Source organism: Neomonachus schauinslandi, chromosome 5, assembly GCF_002201575.2.
Source record: "Neomonachus schauinslandi chromosome 5, ASM220157v2, whole genome shotgun sequence".
Taxonomy (NCBI): Eukaryota; Metazoa; Chordata; class Mammalia; order Carnivora; family Phocidae; genus Neomonachus; species Neomonachus schauinslandi.
This window is the reverse complement of record NC_058407.1, coordinates 152,085,181-152,105,682: the sequence shown is the minus strand read 5'-3', so window position 1 is coordinate 152,105,682 and position 20,502 is coordinate 152,085,181. Positions and strand designations below refer to the sequence as shown.

Below are 20,502 nucleotides of genomic sequence, written 5' to 3'. Positions count from 1 at the left end.
ATGCTCAGAATAGATGTACGCGTGCTGATGTGGAAAGCTATCCTCAATGCTAGATGAAAGGTAGGATGCAGGCTGTAGAGTGTGAGCCCAAACTTATAAAAGTAAATATCCCATGTTTATAAAAAACACAATATAACATATATACATACATAAATGTTCATATATACGAAAGAAAAAACATTAAAAAATACATGCCAAACTGTTAATAGTGGTTTCGCCTGGGAAACAGGTTTAGAGGACAGGAATGGAGAGTTCCACATTTAACTTTAAAGTAGTACTGAATGTGTTTCTCCAAAATTCATATGGTGAAGCCCTAACCCACAATGTGATGGTATTAGGGGTTGGTAATTAGGATTAGATGAGGTCACCAGGGTAGGATCCTCAGGATGGGATTAGTACCCTCAGAAGAAGAAATCAGAGAGGGGCTCCTGGGTGGCCCAGTTGGTTAAGTGTCTGCCTTCGGCTCAGGTCATGATCTCAGAGTCACGGGATCGAGCCCCATGTCAGGCTCCCTGCTCCGAGGGTGCTTCTCCCTCTCCCTCTGCTCTTCCTCCTGCTCGTGTTCTCGCTTGCTCACTCTCTCAAATAAATAAACAAAAATCTTAAAAAAAAAAAAAAGAAGAAGAAGAAGAAATCAGAGAGCTTTTCTTTCTCTCTCTCTCTGCCATGCGTGGACACAGCAAGAAGGAAGCCATCTGCAAGCCAGGAAGGGGGCTCTCGCCAGACACTAACCGTGCTGGCATCTTGATCTTGAGCCTTTCAGCCTCCAGAACTGTAAGAAATAAATGTCTGTTACTTCAGCCACCCAGTCTGTGGCATTCTGTTAGAGTAGCCCAAGCTAAGACATTATTTCTATACGGCTTGGTTTTTGTTTACAATGAATATCTGCTATTTTACAATAAAAATATCAACGAAAGACTTTTTTTCATACAAAGATGGCCATTCCTTTCCATACCCAAACCAACACGGTGCTCCTTGCAGTATGTGCTGAGGTGGCCAGATGTGGTTGTAAAATGACCTCTTGTTTCATATGGTGTTTGCCCCTGACAAGGGGCCTTCTCTCACTTGCTCTGAGGTGAGGACTGGATGATCAGGAGCTGCCCTGTAATTGTATCCTTGGCGCCATGCCTCGGCTTGCCTTGTCCTTTCAGTTACATCAGTGTTTACTTTTTGCAAATGTGCTGACTTAACCCATCCGGCAGAAGATCATGGTCTCCAGCCATGCCCAGTTCTGCCCACATCCCCACTGTCTTGGAAAGGCGTGTGTATCGCACTTCTCATCTCCATCTGTCTGTTGGCGTTCCAGTTACTCTTATACATCAGGCAATCTTCTAATAGCACACATAAAATCGACAGAGAAAGATTGCTCTTTCCATTTGCTCTTGAAAACCTCTCTCATTGGTTTAGGAAATAGAACCTCTGGTACTTTTCAAACAGGAAAGACACGGAGGGATCATTACATCCCTATTGATACCATTCATTCCTGCAGCTAGAGTTCACAGGACACTTTCTCACGGGTCGCCACCAGAAAATATTTTGATCCTTATGATAACCTGGTGAGCTGGACTGGGCAACATTATTATTCGCAACTTGAAGAGAAAGAAATTGAGATTCCAACGGTCATGATTTGTCCTGGATCATCCAACTGGTAGGTCGCAAAGTGGATTCCAACTCATTGGTGGGTCTTAAACCTGGCTATATGTTAGCATCACCCGGGGGGAGGGTCTTTTTAAAACTGCCCATCTCCTGTTCTCATCCCGGCCAGGTGAACAAGATCTCAGGGGAATGAGGCCTTGGGTGTTAGAATTTAAGAATAAAATCTTTCCAAGGATGACCCTGATACACGGTGAGGCTTGGAACCATTGCACTCCGTAGGTATAAATAAGCCAAGTCTTCTGTTAAACTCACACGTGTTAATTCATCACCAGGATTGAGAACTCCCTCTTATTGGGGTGTTACAGTGGCAGGCTGCTCGACAATAAAAAGGAAGAGGCTACTGATACACACAACCACGTGGAAGAATTTCAAATGCACCAGGTCCAGTGAAGGAAGCCAGACACAAAGGCTATGTATTTTAGGATTCCACTTACCTGACATTCTGGAAAAGGCAAAACCAGAGAAACAGAAACAGATCAGTGAGTGTCAGAGGCTGGTGGTTGGGGGCAGGGGTTAACTACAGAGGGGCAGCCTGAGGGAATTTTGGGGGATGATATAAATGTTTCTATGCCTTGATTATGGGGGTAGTTATACTGTATGCATTTGTCAAAATTAAGAGACTATACAAAGGGTAAATTTTACTGTGTGTAACATATATCTTAATAAACTCGATTAAAACATATGCACACACTTGGGGTGCCTGGATGGCTCAGTCGATTAAGCATCCGACTCTTGAATTCAGCTCCAATCATGATCTCAGGGTCATGAGATCGAGCCCAGCACCAGGCTCTGTGCTGGGCATGGAGCCTGCTTGGGATTCTCTCTCTCCCATTTCCCCTCACCACCACTTTCTTTCTCTCTCGCTCTCTTTAAAAAACAAAAACAAACCAAAAAACACATGCACACACAAAATGAGATATTATTACACACCCACTAAAATGGCTAAAATTAAAAACACTGACCATAACAAGTACAGGTAAGGACATGGAGCAATGGGAACTCTCATACATTTCTAGTAGGAATGCAAAATGGCTTTGTTTTGTTTTGTTTTTAAGAGAGACGGGGTTCTGAGGACAGTCAGACCTGGGCTTAAAACTCTGGCCTTACCACTTATCACTGTGTGATGTTGGGCAGGTCAGTTAGGGTTTCTAAGCCTTGGTTGGTTCATCTACACATGAGATAATAGTAGTACATACTGGCTTACTTTATAGGGTCAGCATAAAGCATAAAGGAGACAATGCTTGTAAAATGCTTACTTCGGTCCCTGGCACATAGCAAGTAACCAAAAATACTAGATTTTGCTATTTTTTTTTTTAAGATTTATTTACTGATTTTGAGAGAGAGAGAGAGAGAGAGTGCACGAGCAGGGGGAGGGGCAGAGGGAGGCGGAAAGAATCTCAAGCAGACTCCCCGCTGAGTGGGAAGCCAGATGTGGGGCTTGATCCCAGGACACTGAGATCATGAGCTGAAATCAAGATTCGGCTGTTTAACCGACTGAGCCACCCAGGCACCCCTAGATTTTGCTATTTTTTTTTAAAGATTTTTATTAATTTATTTGACAGAGAGAGAGAGAGAATGGGCATGCACATACAAGCAGGGGGACTGGCAGGCAGAGGGAGAGGGAGAAGCAGGCTCCCCGCTGAGCAGGGATCCCAGGACCCTGGGATCATGACCTGAGCCGAAGGCAGATGCTTAACCGACTGAGCCACCCAGGTGTCCCAGATTTTGCTATTTTTAATATTATTATCATTCTTCTTGTTATCGCTGCCTCTGAACTCATCAAGGGACAGATGAGCTCTGTTTGTAAAGTACCCAGCACTGTTCTTGGCAAGCATTAGATTCTCAGTACACGTTTGTCAAATAAAAGAGTGAACAAATGGAGTCACACATCAATGGAAGGCGTAAGGCCTCTATTTGAGTGGAACTGGCAGAAGGGTTGATGGCAGCCATCCTTGGGCGCATTCCACTTCAAATGCTAGAGGTCTAATATCAGAATCCTCAGCTTAAAATCAAGACCCTTACAATGCTGAGAAGTTCAGGAGTTTTCTTCCACTCAATCACTGGGACTTGTAAAGGTGGCCTTGACCTCCCTAACAGTTTATAAACATTCTCCATGTGTTAGAAAATTGCTCAAAACCAATTTCACCACGTAGGATTCACAAATACCTCCAAGATAGCCCGAAGGAAAGGGTTCTTTGGGATTTGATCTTCTGGTTGGGAAGGTAAGGTGAAACAGACTGAAACTATATCCATGGGCCAGCAAACACCAAGATGATCCCAAAAGAAGATAAATCTTTCCATGTGGAGCTCCACTAGAGGAACCCGGGGCAGAGATTGCTTATCAAATCACGAAGGTCATGACCAGCCCCTCTGAGGCTATTGAGACATGGCTGTGCACCATCAAGAGGAAAACTGGGGGTAATTTGATGCAGTGCCCCATTTTTAGCATTCCTTTTGCACAGTACAATGTCTGACTTTTGCCAGCAAAGTCTGCCCACCTGCCAGCAGATATCAACACTCAGAAGAGAAATTCCAATCCAAGAAAATCTTTTCTGTCCGATACTCAGATGAACTAAAGATACCCAGTGAGCCTTCGGCTGATGCTGTCCTTTCAAGCCTGCTTGGGGGATCGTAATTTCCCGTAGCACACTTCATTTCTTCACATTATGAGTCTTGGTGCAGAGGTAGTTCACGAAGGGCAATGCTAAAATGAATACACTTTTCCCAAGCGTAATCTCTGGGGGATTAACCAGCACAGCTGTTGAGTTCGAGGATCCTGGGACAAAAGCACCTCCCCACAGAAGTCTCTGTTTAAGCGCCTGTGTAAATCCCAGAGAAGGGCTTTGAAAATGGAACAAAAACAGTTTGTTCTTCTTTGCTTTCAAGTGCCCTCATTAGAGAGATCATTTAAGGGATTCAGTTATTCACTAAAATACTTATTATGTACCTAGTCTGTGCCAGACAGTGTTCTAGGGGCTGGGGATATGGGATGAACAAGTCAAGCAACTTCTATCCTTCTGGAGCTTGCATTCTGGTCAGGGTGACAGGCAATGGACAAACAAACGAGTATCCAATATAATGTCAGGTAATTGGTAAGTGATAGGCAGAAAAAAAAAGCATAGTAAGAGGCTAGAGAATGATGAGTGGGTGCTGTTTTTGAAAGGGTAAGCAGGAGAGACATTCAAGAAGAATCCTGAATGAAGCAAGAGAAGGTACCATGATTGAGAGTTGCCAAGCATAAAGAACAAACAGCAAGGGCAAAGGCCCTGAGGCAGGAGCATGCTTGGCGTTCCTGAGGAACTACAAGAAGGCCACTAGCTGGCTTTTTTAAAAGATGCCCTGGGGGTGCCTGGCTGACCCAGTTGGCAGAGCATGAAACTCTTGATCTCGGGGTTGCTTGAGTTCAAGCCACATATTGGGTGTAAAGCTTACTTAAAAAAAAAAAAGATGCACCATGAAGTAAGATGGAACCAGTAATAATAATAAAATGATAACAGTAAGAACAACAACAGCTAATATTTACTGTGGATTTACTATGTGCCTGGCACTGTGCAAGGCCCAAATGTGGACTAACCATCTGATTCCATCTTCATAGATGGGAACCATTAATAGTCCCATTTTACAAGCAGGAAACTGTCATTCAGAAGTTACATAACCCACCCAAAGGCATCAATAAATAGATCTGTCTGCTGGTAGAGTCCATATTATTAACAAGTGGCCATAGGGCATGGTTTACATAGAATAAAACAAGTCTTTCCACTCAGCCACAACTTTCAAGAACAAGAAAGTTAAGGCTAATGATGAGACCTTCAAGTGATCTTTCAAAAACAATTTTTGTTTTTGGTCACGCCTAACATCCCAGCCTGCGCCTGAAGTGGACAAAAATTTCTCTTCCTCTAAGTACAGAGCCTCAACTTGGAATTTCTGCTTTCTGCAGAAAAATATGGGAGGAACCACAACACTTTTTCTTTGTATTCTTTGAAGAGTCTTTTCACAGTTGCTTGGTTTTTATCTTGGGCTGTTTTCGTCACCCATTTCCTACCTAACTATATAGGTCATCTCTAAATAGAAAGGAGTGGTTTTTTGGAGGGAAAAATCAAGTTAAATCAAATCAAACACAGTTGAACAACCATCTCTTGCTTTTTCTTTTTTTTATAAATTGTGGTAAAATATACTTAACATAAAATTTACCGCCTTGGGGCGCCTGGGTGGCTCAGTCGTTAAGCCTCTGCCTTCGGCTCAGGTCATGATCCCAGGGTCCTGGGATCGAGCCCTGCATCGGGCTCCCTGCTCGGCAGGAAGCCTGCTTCTCCCTCTCCCACTCCCCCTGCTTGTGTTCCCTCTCTCGCTGTCTCTCTGTCAAATAAATAAGTAAAAATCTTTAAAAAAAAAAAATTTACCGCCTTAACCATTTTTTTTTTAAGATTTTATTTATTTGACAGAGAGGGACACAGCGAGAGAGGGAACACAAGGAGGGGGAGTGGGAGAGGGAGAAGCAGGCTTCCCACCAAGCAGGGAGCCCGATGTGGGGCTCCATCCCAGGACCCTGAGATCATGACCTGAGCCGAAGTCAGATGCTTAACGACTGAGCCACCCAGGAGCCCCCACCCTACCCATTTTTAAGGGTATGGTACAGTGGTATTAAGTCCACTCACATTGTCGTGCAAAATCACCAGCATCCTTCCCCAGGATTCTTCACATCTTGTAAAACTAAAACTCTGTAACCATTGAACACTAACTCCCCATTTACCCTCTCCCCAGCCCCTGGCAACCACCCTTATACTTTCTATCTTTATGATTCTTACTATTCTAACTACCTCATCTAAATGGACTCATACACTATTTGTCTTTTCGATAAGGCTTATTTCACTTAGCCTTATCCACGTTGTAGCATATGACAGATTCCTTTCCTTTTTAAGGTGGAATAATATTACATTGCACATATATACCACATTTTCCTTATCCATTTATGTGTCGATGGACACTTGAGGTGCTTCCATGCTTTAGGTCGTGACAATAATGCTATGAACACGGATATACAAATATCTATTCAAGACCCCACTTTCATTCTTTTGGAACTCACACCGCTTTTTATTTAGAATCTTCAGAACGCTCTGAAGAGGGAAATGCCAATATTCCTCCCCTGCCTTTTAAACTGCCGGCTGATCCAATGGGTTTTCTCTAGTGAAGTCTAACACATGTGCTGTGAAAGGCTTTCTTTGTTCGTGAAATCAAACCGTACTCCAAATGACTTGTGGTCTGTTATTTCTTGTTAATTAAGACTGTAACAGGAGAGCTACAGGCAAAATAATCAAACTTCCTTGCAACCTAAAATATTTGAGCATAAATACCTAGATCTTTTCTAAACACACACACACACACACACACACCCTTAAAAAGGCTCAGGAATAATAGTCTAATGATGCCAAATTTGAACTAAAGAGGAAAAGGGTACAAAAAGTATCATGGTTGAGGGGCGCCTGGGTGGCTCAGTTGGTTAAGCGACTGCCTTCGGCTCAGGTCATGATCCTGGAGTCCCTGGATCGAGTCCCGCATCGGGCTCCCTGCTCGGCAAGGAGCCTGCTTCTCCCTCTAACCCTCACCCCCCTCATGTACTCTCTCTCTCTCATTCTCGCTCTCTCAAATAAATAAATAAATCTTTAAAAAAAAATGTATCATGGTTGAATGTAGGTTTCCAAGTCTTTATTTAAATAATGTTTTTATTCTTCTGTAAAAACAATATAATCTTTGTAGATAATTTGAAAAATAGAAAAAAGCAGAGGGCAAAGATGTCATCCCTTATCCTATCTCTGAACAACTACAATATTATTTTATATATTTGTTTCTAGTGGACTATCTACATATCCATATATTTTAAAAAATATTTTATTTATTTATTTGACAGAGAGAGACAAAGCAAGAGAGGGAACACAAGCTGGGGGAGTGGGAGAGGGAGAAGCAGGCTTCCCGCGGAGCAGAGAGCCCGATGCGGGGCTCGATCCCAGGACCCTGGGATCCTGACCTGAGCCGAAAGCAGATGCTTAATGACTGAGCCACCCAGGTGCCCCTACATATCCATATTTTTAACATAATTATAAATAATCTACATATAAGACATTTTATGTCTTCACCTAATATACTATGGCAATCTCCATCTTGTTACTATGCTCTGTTTATTTTTAGTGTTGACATAATAGTCCATTGAGTAAATGCCCAGTATTTATTTTATAATTACTATGTTATTGAATATTATTTGTTTTACATTTTACTTAATCTAAAATTTGCCTCACGCTTTCAGGAAGAAAACTCTGATTCTGGTAGAGCTTCTAGATTGTATCACAGATACAATCTTCACTTATCCAGCCTCTAGCTATCAGAATAGGTCAAGAAATACTTAGGCCAGTGGGATTAAAAGAAAGATAAAACAAGTGGTCATTCAGTCACCACTTCCCAGGCTTCTTCTAGTCTCAGAGGTCTGCTGTATTGGTAGCAAAAGGTACTCCCCAGACAGAGTTGTGCAGTGGACAACCCATACAACTGGACACATGGTTTTACCTGTTTATACACTCCTGCACAGGGTCCATGCAACTCCAACATCCTTAGACATACTTCATGGTCCCAATCTCTTACTTCTTCCTCTCTTCACTCTCCCAACAAGACCTACACCAAGGCACACCTGTATATATTGCTGGTACATGTAAATAGGTCTAGAGGCTAGTCTCCAGCCTCTCTAGAGGGTAATATAGCAATAATTGGCAAAACTCTGAAAAAAGGTGCTTACTTTTTGAGCCATCAATTCCACTTCCAGGAATTAACCTTATAAAGAGAATCAGTTAAGTGTTCAAGGACATATGAACAAGGATGTTTTCATAATATGTTTTGTATAGAAGAGAAAACTGGAATGTCTAACGCTGGTTAAATAAATTACGGATCACAGAGCCATTACAATTTGTGAGACAGATCTTTGTGTACTGACAAAAAAGGAGATCCCCAGTTTATCACTAAGGGGAAAAAGCAGGCATAAAACAGTGTTGGCCTCACAATTTTGCTTTAAAAAATTCCTATATGAACAGGAAAAATTCTAGAAGGATGAATACATTAACATTTTAAAAAAAATTTCTATGTATTATCCTTTTTTTCCACAATGGAAATGTATTACTTAAACAATAAAAATAATATATATGTTTTAAAAATTTTGCTCCTTGGGGTAGGCTTCCCCTCTCCAGCTACGAGCAAGTCGATATAGGACACAGTCTTTCCCTGGGACCAAGTGGAACGGTTTCTCTGCACGAGTGGACCCAGATTTTTATTTTGTGCCAATATCCTCCTTCATGTGCAAGTAATCAAGAGTCTAGAACTTTTTGTCTTGAAAACAATCATTGTTAGGACTCTAGACTGTGACAGAAATCCATCTGGAAGAGACTCACTGGCACCGCTAAATCCAGGTGCTCCATGGCCTTCAAGGCTCAGCCCCCTCCTGGCTCCCAGCTCCCTTGCCTCTGCAGTCACTCTTCTGTCAGGTTCTTTACTCACTGGCAAGATGTTTGCGGACAGCCTGGCCTCCCAGCTACCCCCATGCAAAGCAAGCTGCTCTGTCTCAACATCTCCTGTGAGATCCCAGGATGGTTTCACTAGGTGTGACTGGCCTGATTTAGGTCCCTAGCCCATCATGAACTAATCCCTGTAGCCAGAGGGATGCGATATTCTAGTGTTCGAGCTGGAAGAGACCCACCTCTACAGCCAGGGGGAGAGGGACTGTCCAACTCTAAACCTGTACTCTTTGTTTATAGCAAGCTGTTTCTCCTCGGGGCGCCTCATCCACCCCAGCTCACTGCACAATAGACATAGGTGTAAGTGCACAGATTCTCATTGTTCTCTGCAGGTGGAAATCGGGATCGCCAGTCTTTTTTTTTTGCGAAGCCACAAAGGGGCTGCTGGTGCAACCTTGCACTGTATTGTTCACCAAATGAACAAAAACAGTAATGATTGACGGGCTTTGTGATTGTCAGCTGTCACAGTGCCTGGAGGGAGCGTTGATCCTGGGAGGAGGGGAGACTGTATGCCACCCTGGAGTCTAGGCTGAGTTAGATAGAATAAAATAAAACAAATGGGCAGAAAGCATAAAACACCAGAAGCTTATTTAGACAGAATCAATATTCAGTGGATTTATCTGGTCTCTGCCTTCTAAATCATTAAAGAAATTTCAATCCTTATGGCCCATGGGAACCTCATTTGAACTTCATAGTTAAAATAGAGAGCAGAGTTTTCTCTATTCGCGGTTACCTGTAACATCCAGTGTTTTAGCAGCAGAAAGGCACCATTGATGTGGTAATGCAGCTTATCACCAATCACACTTCAGAGAGTGTTCAGAGGACCAGATTCATTCACAATATCCAAACAGCTTTTTTAAAAAAACATTCAGTTTTGCATGTTGAAACAATCTGGCTTTCTAACCATTCGTTAATCTAGTATTTTGGAAAAAAGGAACAAGACCGTGTCTACTTTAACAGATGTGTTTAACATCTAGTAATAACTACCAGGAACCTATTTATAAGGCTAATTATAAAGTCAAAGCTACCAAGAATGGTTCACCACACATAGCTTTTCATACCACATGACATTTCTTTTAATGTGGTCGGTTAAAATATATTTTTATGAGATGTCCAGCTAGTTTCATGATAACAAGTGAGGATGTCAGATTTCTGGATTTTAAAACTTCGGGCCACAAGAATATTATTCAGTCTTTCTTTTCTTTTTTTAAAGATTTTATTTATTTATTTGACAGAGAGAGACACAGCGAGAGAGGGAACACAAGCAGGGGGAGTAGGAGAGGGAGAAGCAGGCTTCCTGCTTAGCAGGGAGCTCGACACAGGGCTCGATCCCAGGACCCTGGGATCATGACCTGAGTCGAAGGCAGACGCTTAACGACTGAGCCACCCAGGAGCCCCTAAAAGAGGGAACACAAGCAGGAGGAGTGGGAAAGGGAAAAGCAAGCTCTCCACTGAGCAAGGAGCCCAACGTGGGGCTCGATCCCAGGACCCTGGGACCATGACCTGAGCCGAAGGCAGACGCTTAACAACTGAGCCACCCAGGCGCCCCGAATATTATTCAGTCTTAAAGATGAAGGAAGTTCTGACACATGCGACAATATAGATGAATCTTGAGGACATGAAGTGAAATAAGCCAGTCACAAAAGGACAAATACTGTATGATTGCACTTCCATGAGGTATCTAGGTAGTCAAACCATAGAGACAGAAAGTAAAAGGGTGGCTGCCAGGGGCTGGGGGAAGGAGGGCATGGGGAGGAGTTATTGTTTGGTGGGGACAGAGTTTCAGTTTAGAAAGATGAAAGAAAGTTCTAGAAATGGATGGTGGTGATGGCTGCCCAACAGTGTGAATATGCTTAACGTCACTTTACAACTAAACATGGTTAAAATGGTAAATTTCATGGTATGTATAGTTTACCATACAAAACAATTTTGTGGGGGGCTATATTTTTCCCTCACAGTGTTTAAGACAGTACAAGTAACCGTTTTCATTAATTGCAAACCCTTCATGCAAAGTGCAATAAAACTACATGGGAGTGTGTAAGGAGAGAGAGTTTGTGCAAGGGCTGCCTGTGACGGAACACTTGACGAATTTCTGAAAATCCCTTTTTCTGGTCTTAGGATGTTTCGTTGTTATAAAACCAGGCCAAGGGGCGCCTGGGTGGCTCAGGTGGTTAAGCATCCGCCTTCGGCTCAGGTCATGATCTCCAGGTCCTGGGATCGAGCCCCGCATCGGGCTCCCAGATCAGTGGGGAGTCTGCTTCTCCCTCTCCCTCTGCCTCTCCCCTTGCTTGTGCTCTCTCTGTCTCTCTGTCTCTCTTAAATGAATGAATAAAATCTTAAAAAAAAAAAAGGCCAAAAATCAAGAACTTGTGTCAGAAGAACACATGGTTAAAAGGTGTAAAATGGCTTGCTTTGTATTTTTTCCCATAATTATTCATTCATTTGTTTGCTTACACATAATTTACATAACATAAAATTCACCCCTTTTACAGTTTACAGTTCAGTGGTGTTTATTCACAGTTGTACCACCATTTTCATCACCTAATTCCAGAACATTTCTATCACCCAAAACAATGCCGTTAGCAGTCACTCCCCGTGCCGCTCTTCCTCGGGTTCCTGACCACCACTAATTTGGTTTCTGTCTAGGGATTTACCTATTCTGGACATTTTATTTAAATGGAATATGTGGCCTTTTATGTCTGGTTCCTTCTATTTAGCATAAAGTGTTCAAGGTTCATCTACCTCGTAGCGTGTATCAGTACTTCATTCCTTTTTATGGCTGAGTAACGTTCCACATTGTACGTATCCATTCATCAGTTGGTGGATGTTTCGATTGTTTCCCACATTTTGGCTATTGTGAATAATGCTTACATGAACATTCATGTACAGGTGTTTGTATGGACAGATGCTTTCAATTATCTTAAACATATACCTAGGAGTAGGATTGCTGAGTCATGGAGCAGTGACTCAATGTTTAGATTTTTGACAAACTGCCAAACTGCTTTCCAAAGTGACTTTTCCCATTTCTCGCCAGCAGTGTGCGAGCCCTTCCAAGATCTCTACATTCTCGCCAACGCTGTTATTGCCTTTTGGATCCTAGCCATGCTGGTGGACGTGAAGTGGCATCTCACTGTGGTTTTGCTTTGCATTTCCTACATCTTTTCATGTGCCTCTTGGCCATTTGCATATATTCTTTGAAGAAGTGTCTATTCGAATCCCTTGCCAGTTTTGTAATTGATTTATTTGTCGGGCTGTGAGAATTCTTTATATATTTGGGATATTAGACCCTTATCTTATACATGATTTGCAAATGTTTTCTTCCATTCTGTGTTTTGTCTTTTTGTTCACTTGATGGTGTTCTTAAGAGCCAAAAGTCTGGGTTTTTTAAAAAGATATTTATTTGAGAGAGAGAGAGTGTGCAAGCACAAGTGGGGGAGGGGGGTAGGGGCAGAGGAAGAGGGAGAAGCAGACTCCCTGCTGAGCAGGGAAGCAGACATAGGGCTTGATCCCAGGACCCTGAGATCATGACCTGAGCCAAAGGCAGACACTTAACTGGACTGAGCCACCCAGGCGCCCCAAAAGGTTTTTTTTTTTTAAGATTTATTTGTTTTTATTTTAGAGAGAGAGTGGGGGATGAGGGGAAGGGGCAAAGGGAGGAGAGAGAGATTCTCAAGCAGACTCCCCGCTGAGCACATCACCCAATGTGGGGCTCTATCTCACAGCCCTGAGATCATGACTTGAGCCAAAATCAAGAATCAGACACTTAATCTACTGAGCCACCCAGGCACCCGAAGAGCCAAAAGTTTTGAATTTTGACGAAGTCCGATGTCTTTTTCTTCGCTTGTTGCTTGTGCTTTTTGTTATGTAAACTGTGGTTTAATCCAAAGTCATGAAATTTACACCTATGTCTTTTTTTCAAACTTTTATAGTTTTAGCATTTTTATTTAGGTCTTTGATTCATTTTGGATTAATTTTTGTATATTGTATGAGGTAGGGGATCTAACTTTCTTCTTTTGCATGTGGATATTCAGGAGTTCTAGCACTATGTGTTGAAAAGACTATTCTTTCCCCATCAAATGGTCTTGGCACTCTTGTTAAAAATCAATTGACCAGGGGTGCCTGGGTGGCTCAGTCAGTTAAACGTCTGCCTTCAGGGGGCGTCTGGATGGCTCAGTTGTTAAGCGTCTGCCTTCGGCTCAGGTCATGATCCCAGGGTCCTGGGATCGAGCCCCGCATCGGGCTCCCCGCTCAGTGGGAAGCCTGCTTCTCCCTCTCCCACTCCCCCTGCTTGTGTTCCCTCTCTCGCTGTGTCTCTGTCAAATAAATAAAATCTTAAAAAAAAAATCAGTTGACCATAAATGTAAGGGTTTATTTCTGTACTCTCAATTCTATTCCATTAATCTATGCCACTGGCACTTGATTACTATAGCTCTATAGTAAGTTTTGCAACAGAGAAGTGTGAGTCCTCTGATTTTGTTCTTTTTTTAAGACTGTTTTGGCTATTTGGGGTCTCTTACATTTTCATATGAATTTTAGGATCTCCTTGTCAGTTTCTGTTAAAAAAAAAGTCAGTTGGGATTTTGATAGAGATGGCACTGAATCTGCAGATCAATTTGTACTGTTATCTTCACAACATGAGGTCTTCCAATCAATGGACACAGGCTGTCTTTCCATTTGTTTGGGTCTTTCTAAATTTTTTTCAGTGATGTTTTGTAGTTCTCAGCATACAAGTCTTGCACTTCTTTTGTGAAATTTATTCCTAAGTATTTTGTTCTTTTTGATGCTATTACAAATGGGATTTTTATTAATTTCATTTTCAGATTGCTCATTGCTAAGTACATATAAATACGATTGATTTTTTGTGTATTGGTTTGGTATCCTGCAACCTTGCTGGACTTGTTTCTTCTAATTTTTAAATATTTTTAGTGAATTACGTAGGAATTTCTGTATAGAAGGTCATGTTTATATAGAGAATAGAGATAGTTTTTTTTTTAAGATTTTATTTATTTATTTGACAGAGAGAGAGAAAGCGAGAGAGGGAACACATGCAGGGGGAGTGGGAAAGGGAGAAGCAGGCTTCCCGCCGAGCAGGGAGCCTGATGCGGGGCTTGATCCCAGGACCCTGAGATCATTACCTGAGCCGAAGGCAGTCGCTTAACTGACTGAGCCACCCAGGCACCCCGAGAATAGAGATAGTTTTACTTCCTCCTTTCTGATTAGAATGCCTTTTATTCCTTTTCTTTTATTTTTTTTTAAGATTTTATTTATTTGACAGAGAGAGACACAGCAAGAGAGGGAACACAAGCAGGGGGAGTGGGAGTGGGAGAAGCAGGCTTCCTGCGGAGCAGGGAGCCCGATGCGGGGCTCCATCCCAGGACCCCAGGATCATGACGCCAGACGAAGGCGGACAGTCAACTGACTGAGCCACCCAGGCGCCCCTTTATTCCTTTTCTTGCCTAACTTCCTTAGTTAAAACCTCCAGTGCTGTGCTGAACTGAAGTAGAGAGGATATCTTTGTTTCATTCCCAATCTCAGGGGGAAAACATTCAGTTTTTCACCCTAAATATGATGTTAGCTGTGGAATTTTGTAACTACCCTTTATCAAGTTGAAGAAATTCCTTTCTAGTCATAGTTTGTTGAGTGTTTATCATAAAAGCCTGTTGGATTTTGTCAAATGTTCTTTCTGCATCCATAACATGGTTTAAATTAATTTGAAATTAATGAAAATCATACTGTATTCTCTTTGTAAAGACTTTCTTCAGTGTATAGAAGGCTACGGTCTCCTTAATTCTTTCCCAGCCACCCCAAGTTACCCACTATTGTTAGATCGCTTCATTTCCTTTCAGGTATTTTCCTATCCTATGTGTGTGTGTGTGTGTAGCTGTCCAAAATATACGTTTTCTAAAAAAATATTTATTTATTTATTTGAGAGAGAGAGCACGCACGCATGTGCACAAGTTTGAGGAGGGGCAGAGGGAGAGCGAATCCTGAAGCAAACTCCCCGCTGAGCACAGAGCCCCCCATGCAGGGCTCAATCCCAGGACCCTGAGATCATGACCTGAGCTGAAATCAAGAGTTGGCCGCTTGGGCGCCTGGGTGGCTCAGTTGGTTAAGCGACTGCCTTCGGCTCAGGTCATGATCCTGGAGTCCCGGGATCGAGTCCCTCATCGGGCTCCCTGCTCGGCAGGGAGTCTGCTTCTCCCTCTGACCCTCCCCCTTCTCAGGTACTCACTCTCTCTCATTCTCTCTCTCTCAAATAAATAAATAAAATCTTAAAAAAAAAAAAAAAGAGTTGGCCGCTTAACCAACTGAGCCACCCAGGTGCCCCTATACAGTACACATTTTAATAAAAAGTGGTATAATATATGTATGTGTGTGTATGTGTGTGTGTGTGTGTGTGTGTGTATGCTATTTCCCCTTGAGATACCATCTTGTTCCCAGCTGATATTCCAGTGTCCCATCTTTCTTTTAAGGATGAGATCAGGGGCGCCTGGGTGGCACAGTCGTTAAGCGTCTGCCTTTGGCTCAGGTCATGATCCCAGAGTCCTGGGATCGAGCCCCACATCGGGTTCCCTGCTCAGTGGGATGCCTGCTTCTCCCTCTCCCCCTGCTTGTGTTCCCTCTCTCACTCTGTCTCTCTCTGTCAAATAAATAAATAAAATCTTTAAAAAAAAAAAAGGATGAGATCAAGTCCCTCCTTTTTTGTGGAAGCTTCTGAGGTCATCCCACATATCAGACATCTTTCCTTCTAGCAACAACTTAGGATCTTACCCCTTACTTGGCACTCTTCAGTTATATATTATATATATATATATATACATATATATATATATACATATATATATATATAATATATATCACAGGAAATGTTTGTGATACTATATTATATATTACATAATATAATTATAATATATTATATATACATATCACAGGAGATGTTTGGATTTGAATGAACCGAACTCTCACACAGCATACACTTGCCCCTACACATCTTTTGTACCATAAGGAACATTTCTAGCTATTGTGTGATGATAGCATTATAACCAGTTAAATTTTGAGCCACTGTGACATCTTTTTTACATGGCGGTGTTTGTTGGTATGATGAGCTGAATTCAGCTGTCTTATAGACTACAGAGAGTCCCCAACTTATAATAACACTTTATATGGTGGTTTGAAAGCCATATGCCTTAAGTAGAAACTGTACTTTAAATTTTGAATTTTGATCATTTCCTGGGTGAGTGATATGCTGTATGATACTCTCACAATCCTAGGCAGTGCAGCAAGTCGCAGGTCCCATTCAGCCAGCTGATCACCAGGGTCAATAACCAATACACTGATGACCATTCTGTACCCATGCAATTATTCTATTTTTCACTTTCAGTGCAGTACTCAATAAGTTCCAGGAGCTATTCAACACTTTATTATAAAACAGACTACTTTATAGGGGATGATTTTGCCCAAATGTCAGCTAACATAAATGTTTTGAGCACATTTATAGGCTAAGCTAAGCTATGAGGTCCAGCGGGTTAGGTGTATTAAATGAATTTTCAACTTATAATATTTTCAGCTTACAATGGGTTTATCAGGATGTAGCCCCATGATAAGTAGAGAAACATCTCTCTGTTTTTATGCTCTGCCCGTAACACAGGCTCCTGTGTGTGGAAGTCTTACTGCATGGGAGAATCAGGGACAGAACATCCCCTTTTCCTGTTAACATAGTGGTTGTATTCCAGGCTTCTGAGTGTGATTTGGTTTGAAAAAAGCACTTTGCTGTTTTAAAGAAAGGAAATCTGAAAATCACTATTTTATTGCATTTTGCTCTTACAGTTTCATTAAAAGGATCAGAAAATGGGAAAGTAAAACGGCTAATTCTAGTGTAACAAGTGTAAGTCTTACAAATGAAATATGCTGACGACAAAGACGGAGCTCGGAAAGCAGTGGAAGCCAGGAATCTTTGACCTTGGTTGGGCGTCCCTGAACTTAAGCTACCCTGCTGATGTTCAGTTATGAAGGAAAAAGACCACAGGTATACACCTCACACCAGTCAGAATGGCTAAAATTAACAAGTCAGGAAACGACAGATGTTGGCGGGGATGCGGAGAAAGGGGAACCCTCCTACACTGTTGGTGGGAATGCAAGCTGGTACAGCCACTCTGGAAAACTGTATGGAGGTTCCTCAAAAAGTTGAAAATAGAGCTACCATATGATCCAGCTATTGCACTACTGGGTATTTACCCCAAAGATACAAAAGTAAGGATCCGAAGGGGTACGTGCACCCCGATGTTTATAGCAGCAATGTCCACAATAGCCAAACTGTGGAAAGAGCCAAGATGTCCATCAACAGATGAATGGATAAAGAAGAGGTGGTATATATATACAATGGAATATTATGCAGCCATCAAAAGGAATGAGATCTTGCCATTTGCAACGACGTGGATGGAACTGGAGGGTATTATGTTGAGTGAAATAAGTCAAACAGAGAAAGACATGTATCATATGATCTCACTGATATGAGGAATTCTTAATTGCAGGAAACAAACGGAGGGTTACTGGAGTGGGGGGTGGGGTGGGAGGGATGGGGTGACTGGGTGATAGACACTGGGGAGGGTATGTGCTCTGGTAAGCGCTGTGAATTGTGCAAGACTGTTGAATCCCAGATCTGTACCTCTGAAACAAATAATGCAATATATGTTAAGGAAAAAAAAAAGAAGAAGAAGAAGAAGGTAGCGGGAGGGGAAGAATGAAGCGGGGGAAATCGGAGGGGTAGACGAACCATGAGAGACGATGGACTCTGAAAAACAAACAGGGTTCTAGAGGGGAGGGGGGTGGGAGGATGGGTTAGCCTGGTGGTGGGTACTGAGGAGGGCACGTTCTGCATGGAGCACTGGGTGTTATGCACAAACAATGAATCATGGAACACTTCATCTAAAACTAATGATGTAATGTATGGGGATTAACATAAGAATAAAAAAAATTAAAAAAAAAAAAAAGACCACAGGTATAAAATACGTATGAAATGCTGAAAACCTATGTCGTCACTAGTTTTATCTAAATCGCGGGGTATAATAGAGGGTTTTATAACCGGTTTTTAACTCTTTGGGAACAAACTGCTCCTTATAATGTGCAAGTCTATTATTTAACTTCCACATCTGACTTCGACCCACATGTTCAGGAATGTGCCATGTACAAAAGGAGTGGAATGACTGGACGATATTGCCTGAGACAGTAGGAAGCTCCCTGTAATCAAGGACAGTCCCTTTTAATGGTCATTTAACAAATATTTTGCTTGTTGATTTATTAATTGTATCTCATTAGAGTAAATCTAACTTCTTCATGGAGAATTGTTTGCTGGTGTGTTCCCTTCAGTCTACTTCTCCTGTAGTAATTCTGAGGAGCGCATCAACGTGCATCTTTGGCCTCCACGTAAATCCACTGAGACTTTTCCTTGTGGCGATTTACTACCCCTGAAATCAAATCTAAACTCATTCCATTGACTTGGGTGGAGGCATGCTTCTACCTAGAATGGGTGCTTCATGTTTACCTGGAAGCTTCTTAACGTTGATACTCTGCCAACAAATCGAAGAGGATGTACACTTTTTAGCACGAGATACACATGCCACTCTCATATATATTTGGTAAGAATTTTTCAAAGTACATCCTTCCTGAAGGGCCACATGACAATATGGATCAGGAACTTTAGAAAGGAACTCACCTTTTGACCTAGAAATTCCACTTCTAGAATTTGTCCTACATAAACAACCAGACAAATGTGCAAAGATGCCTGCACAAAGATCTCTATTACAGCATTTATTATAATAATGATAAACTGGGAATAACCGATGGCTAGAAAAGACAGGTTTCAAAAGAAAAGGTTACTTGTAGCAGGTGATACGTGTTTATATATTATTCTATCTTTTCAGATTTTTTATGCTTAATTCCAATGTTAACATACAGTGCTATATAAGTTTTAGATGTACAATATAGCCATTTGATGGTTCCATATATGACTCAGTGTTCACCAAGGTAAGTGTACTCTTAATCCCCTTCAACTGTTTCACCCATCCCCCATCCTATCCATTAAGTTTTTTTTTTTTTTTTTAAAGATTTTATTTATTTTTCAACACAGAGAGAGAGACAGCGAGAGAGGAAACACAAGCAGGGGGAGTGGGAGAGGGAGAAGCAGGCTTCCAACTGAGCAGGGAGCCCGATGTGGGACTCGATGACCTGAGCTGAAGGCAGACGCTTAATGACTGAGCCACCCAGGCGCCCTCCATTAAGATTTTTAAGGTTTGGAAAATTTCACACCAAAATGCCAGCAATGATTATTTTGGGGTAACAGTTTCGGTGGCTCAAAAAGTTTTATTTGCTCTACCTGAGTAATTTTCTTGGTTTTTTTTCCCCTAAAATGAACACAGTATTGCTCTTTGTATGTATATAATATTATTTTTTTTTAGGTAATGCAGGCCAGTCAACCCAATATTAAAAGGCTGGAGGGTACTTTTAATGACAATTGCAACGTAAGTTTTGGTAAAAATTCTAAATCACTCTTTGAGATGTATTTTGCAGAGAATCCTATTTCTGAGGTTTGGATGTTAGCTATTACTATAGCTCTGTTTCAAATTCATCTAACAGTTTTCCCATGGGCCCTCCACATCACAAAAATTCCCCATCAGACCAAATGCCATAATTGCACATGACTCTTACCAGATAGGCTCTCCAGAAGGATTGAATGCACAGAGCTGCCTCTTCTTCTGTCAGCAGGAGGGAGAGTGGGATCGGCGGCCGGGGACTGAAAAGCAATAAAATGGTCATATGCCCATGAGAATCCATCCTTCAGCCTCGGCAGCCCTTTGACAACATAATGGCCTCTCTGATTAAGTGCCTCATCCATTTCCATTCTTAGAAAGCAACAATGCCATTTTTGATAGAAAAGTTTAGGCTTGAGTTAGCATGTTGTATTTTAAAATCCAAGATGGATTCGTTTTGTTTTGTTTTTAACCAGTGTACTCTTAAATCACTGTTAGCCTGTTCTGCTTCGAAAGGCTCAGGCTGTTAAAGCTGCATGTGAGTCCTAAAAGGTGGGACCTCCATAAGGCTCTATAGACATAAAACAGGAGACAAAGCGGGGCGACTTTTAAATACTGCATTACAACTGAGACATAATAAAGGATTCTTTTTCTACCTTTCTACTGAAGGGAAATTAAGCAGCTCATCTCTTTCCTCAAGGCAAAAATATTGGAATTTATCTCTGATAAATTGTGTGTGCATTCCAGTTTAATGTGGCTTGAATTCAGGC

At 41.8% G+C, this 20,502-nt stretch overlaps 1 protein-coding gene across 1 annotated transcript in view; it reads right to left on the bottom strand.

Annotated features, from left to right (window-relative positions):
* The window catches only part of IQCK (IQ motif containing K), a 129,661-nt gene that overhangs the window by 51,617 nt on the left and 57,542 nt on the right, over positions 1–20,502 (bottom strand). Inside the window, exon 7 of the mRNA XM_021698031.1 lies at positions 19,911–19,995. Within this exon, the coding sequence (XP_021553706.1) occupies positions 19,911–19,995 (85 nt within the window). The remainder of the gene's footprint in view (positions 1–19,910; positions 19,996–20,502) is intronic.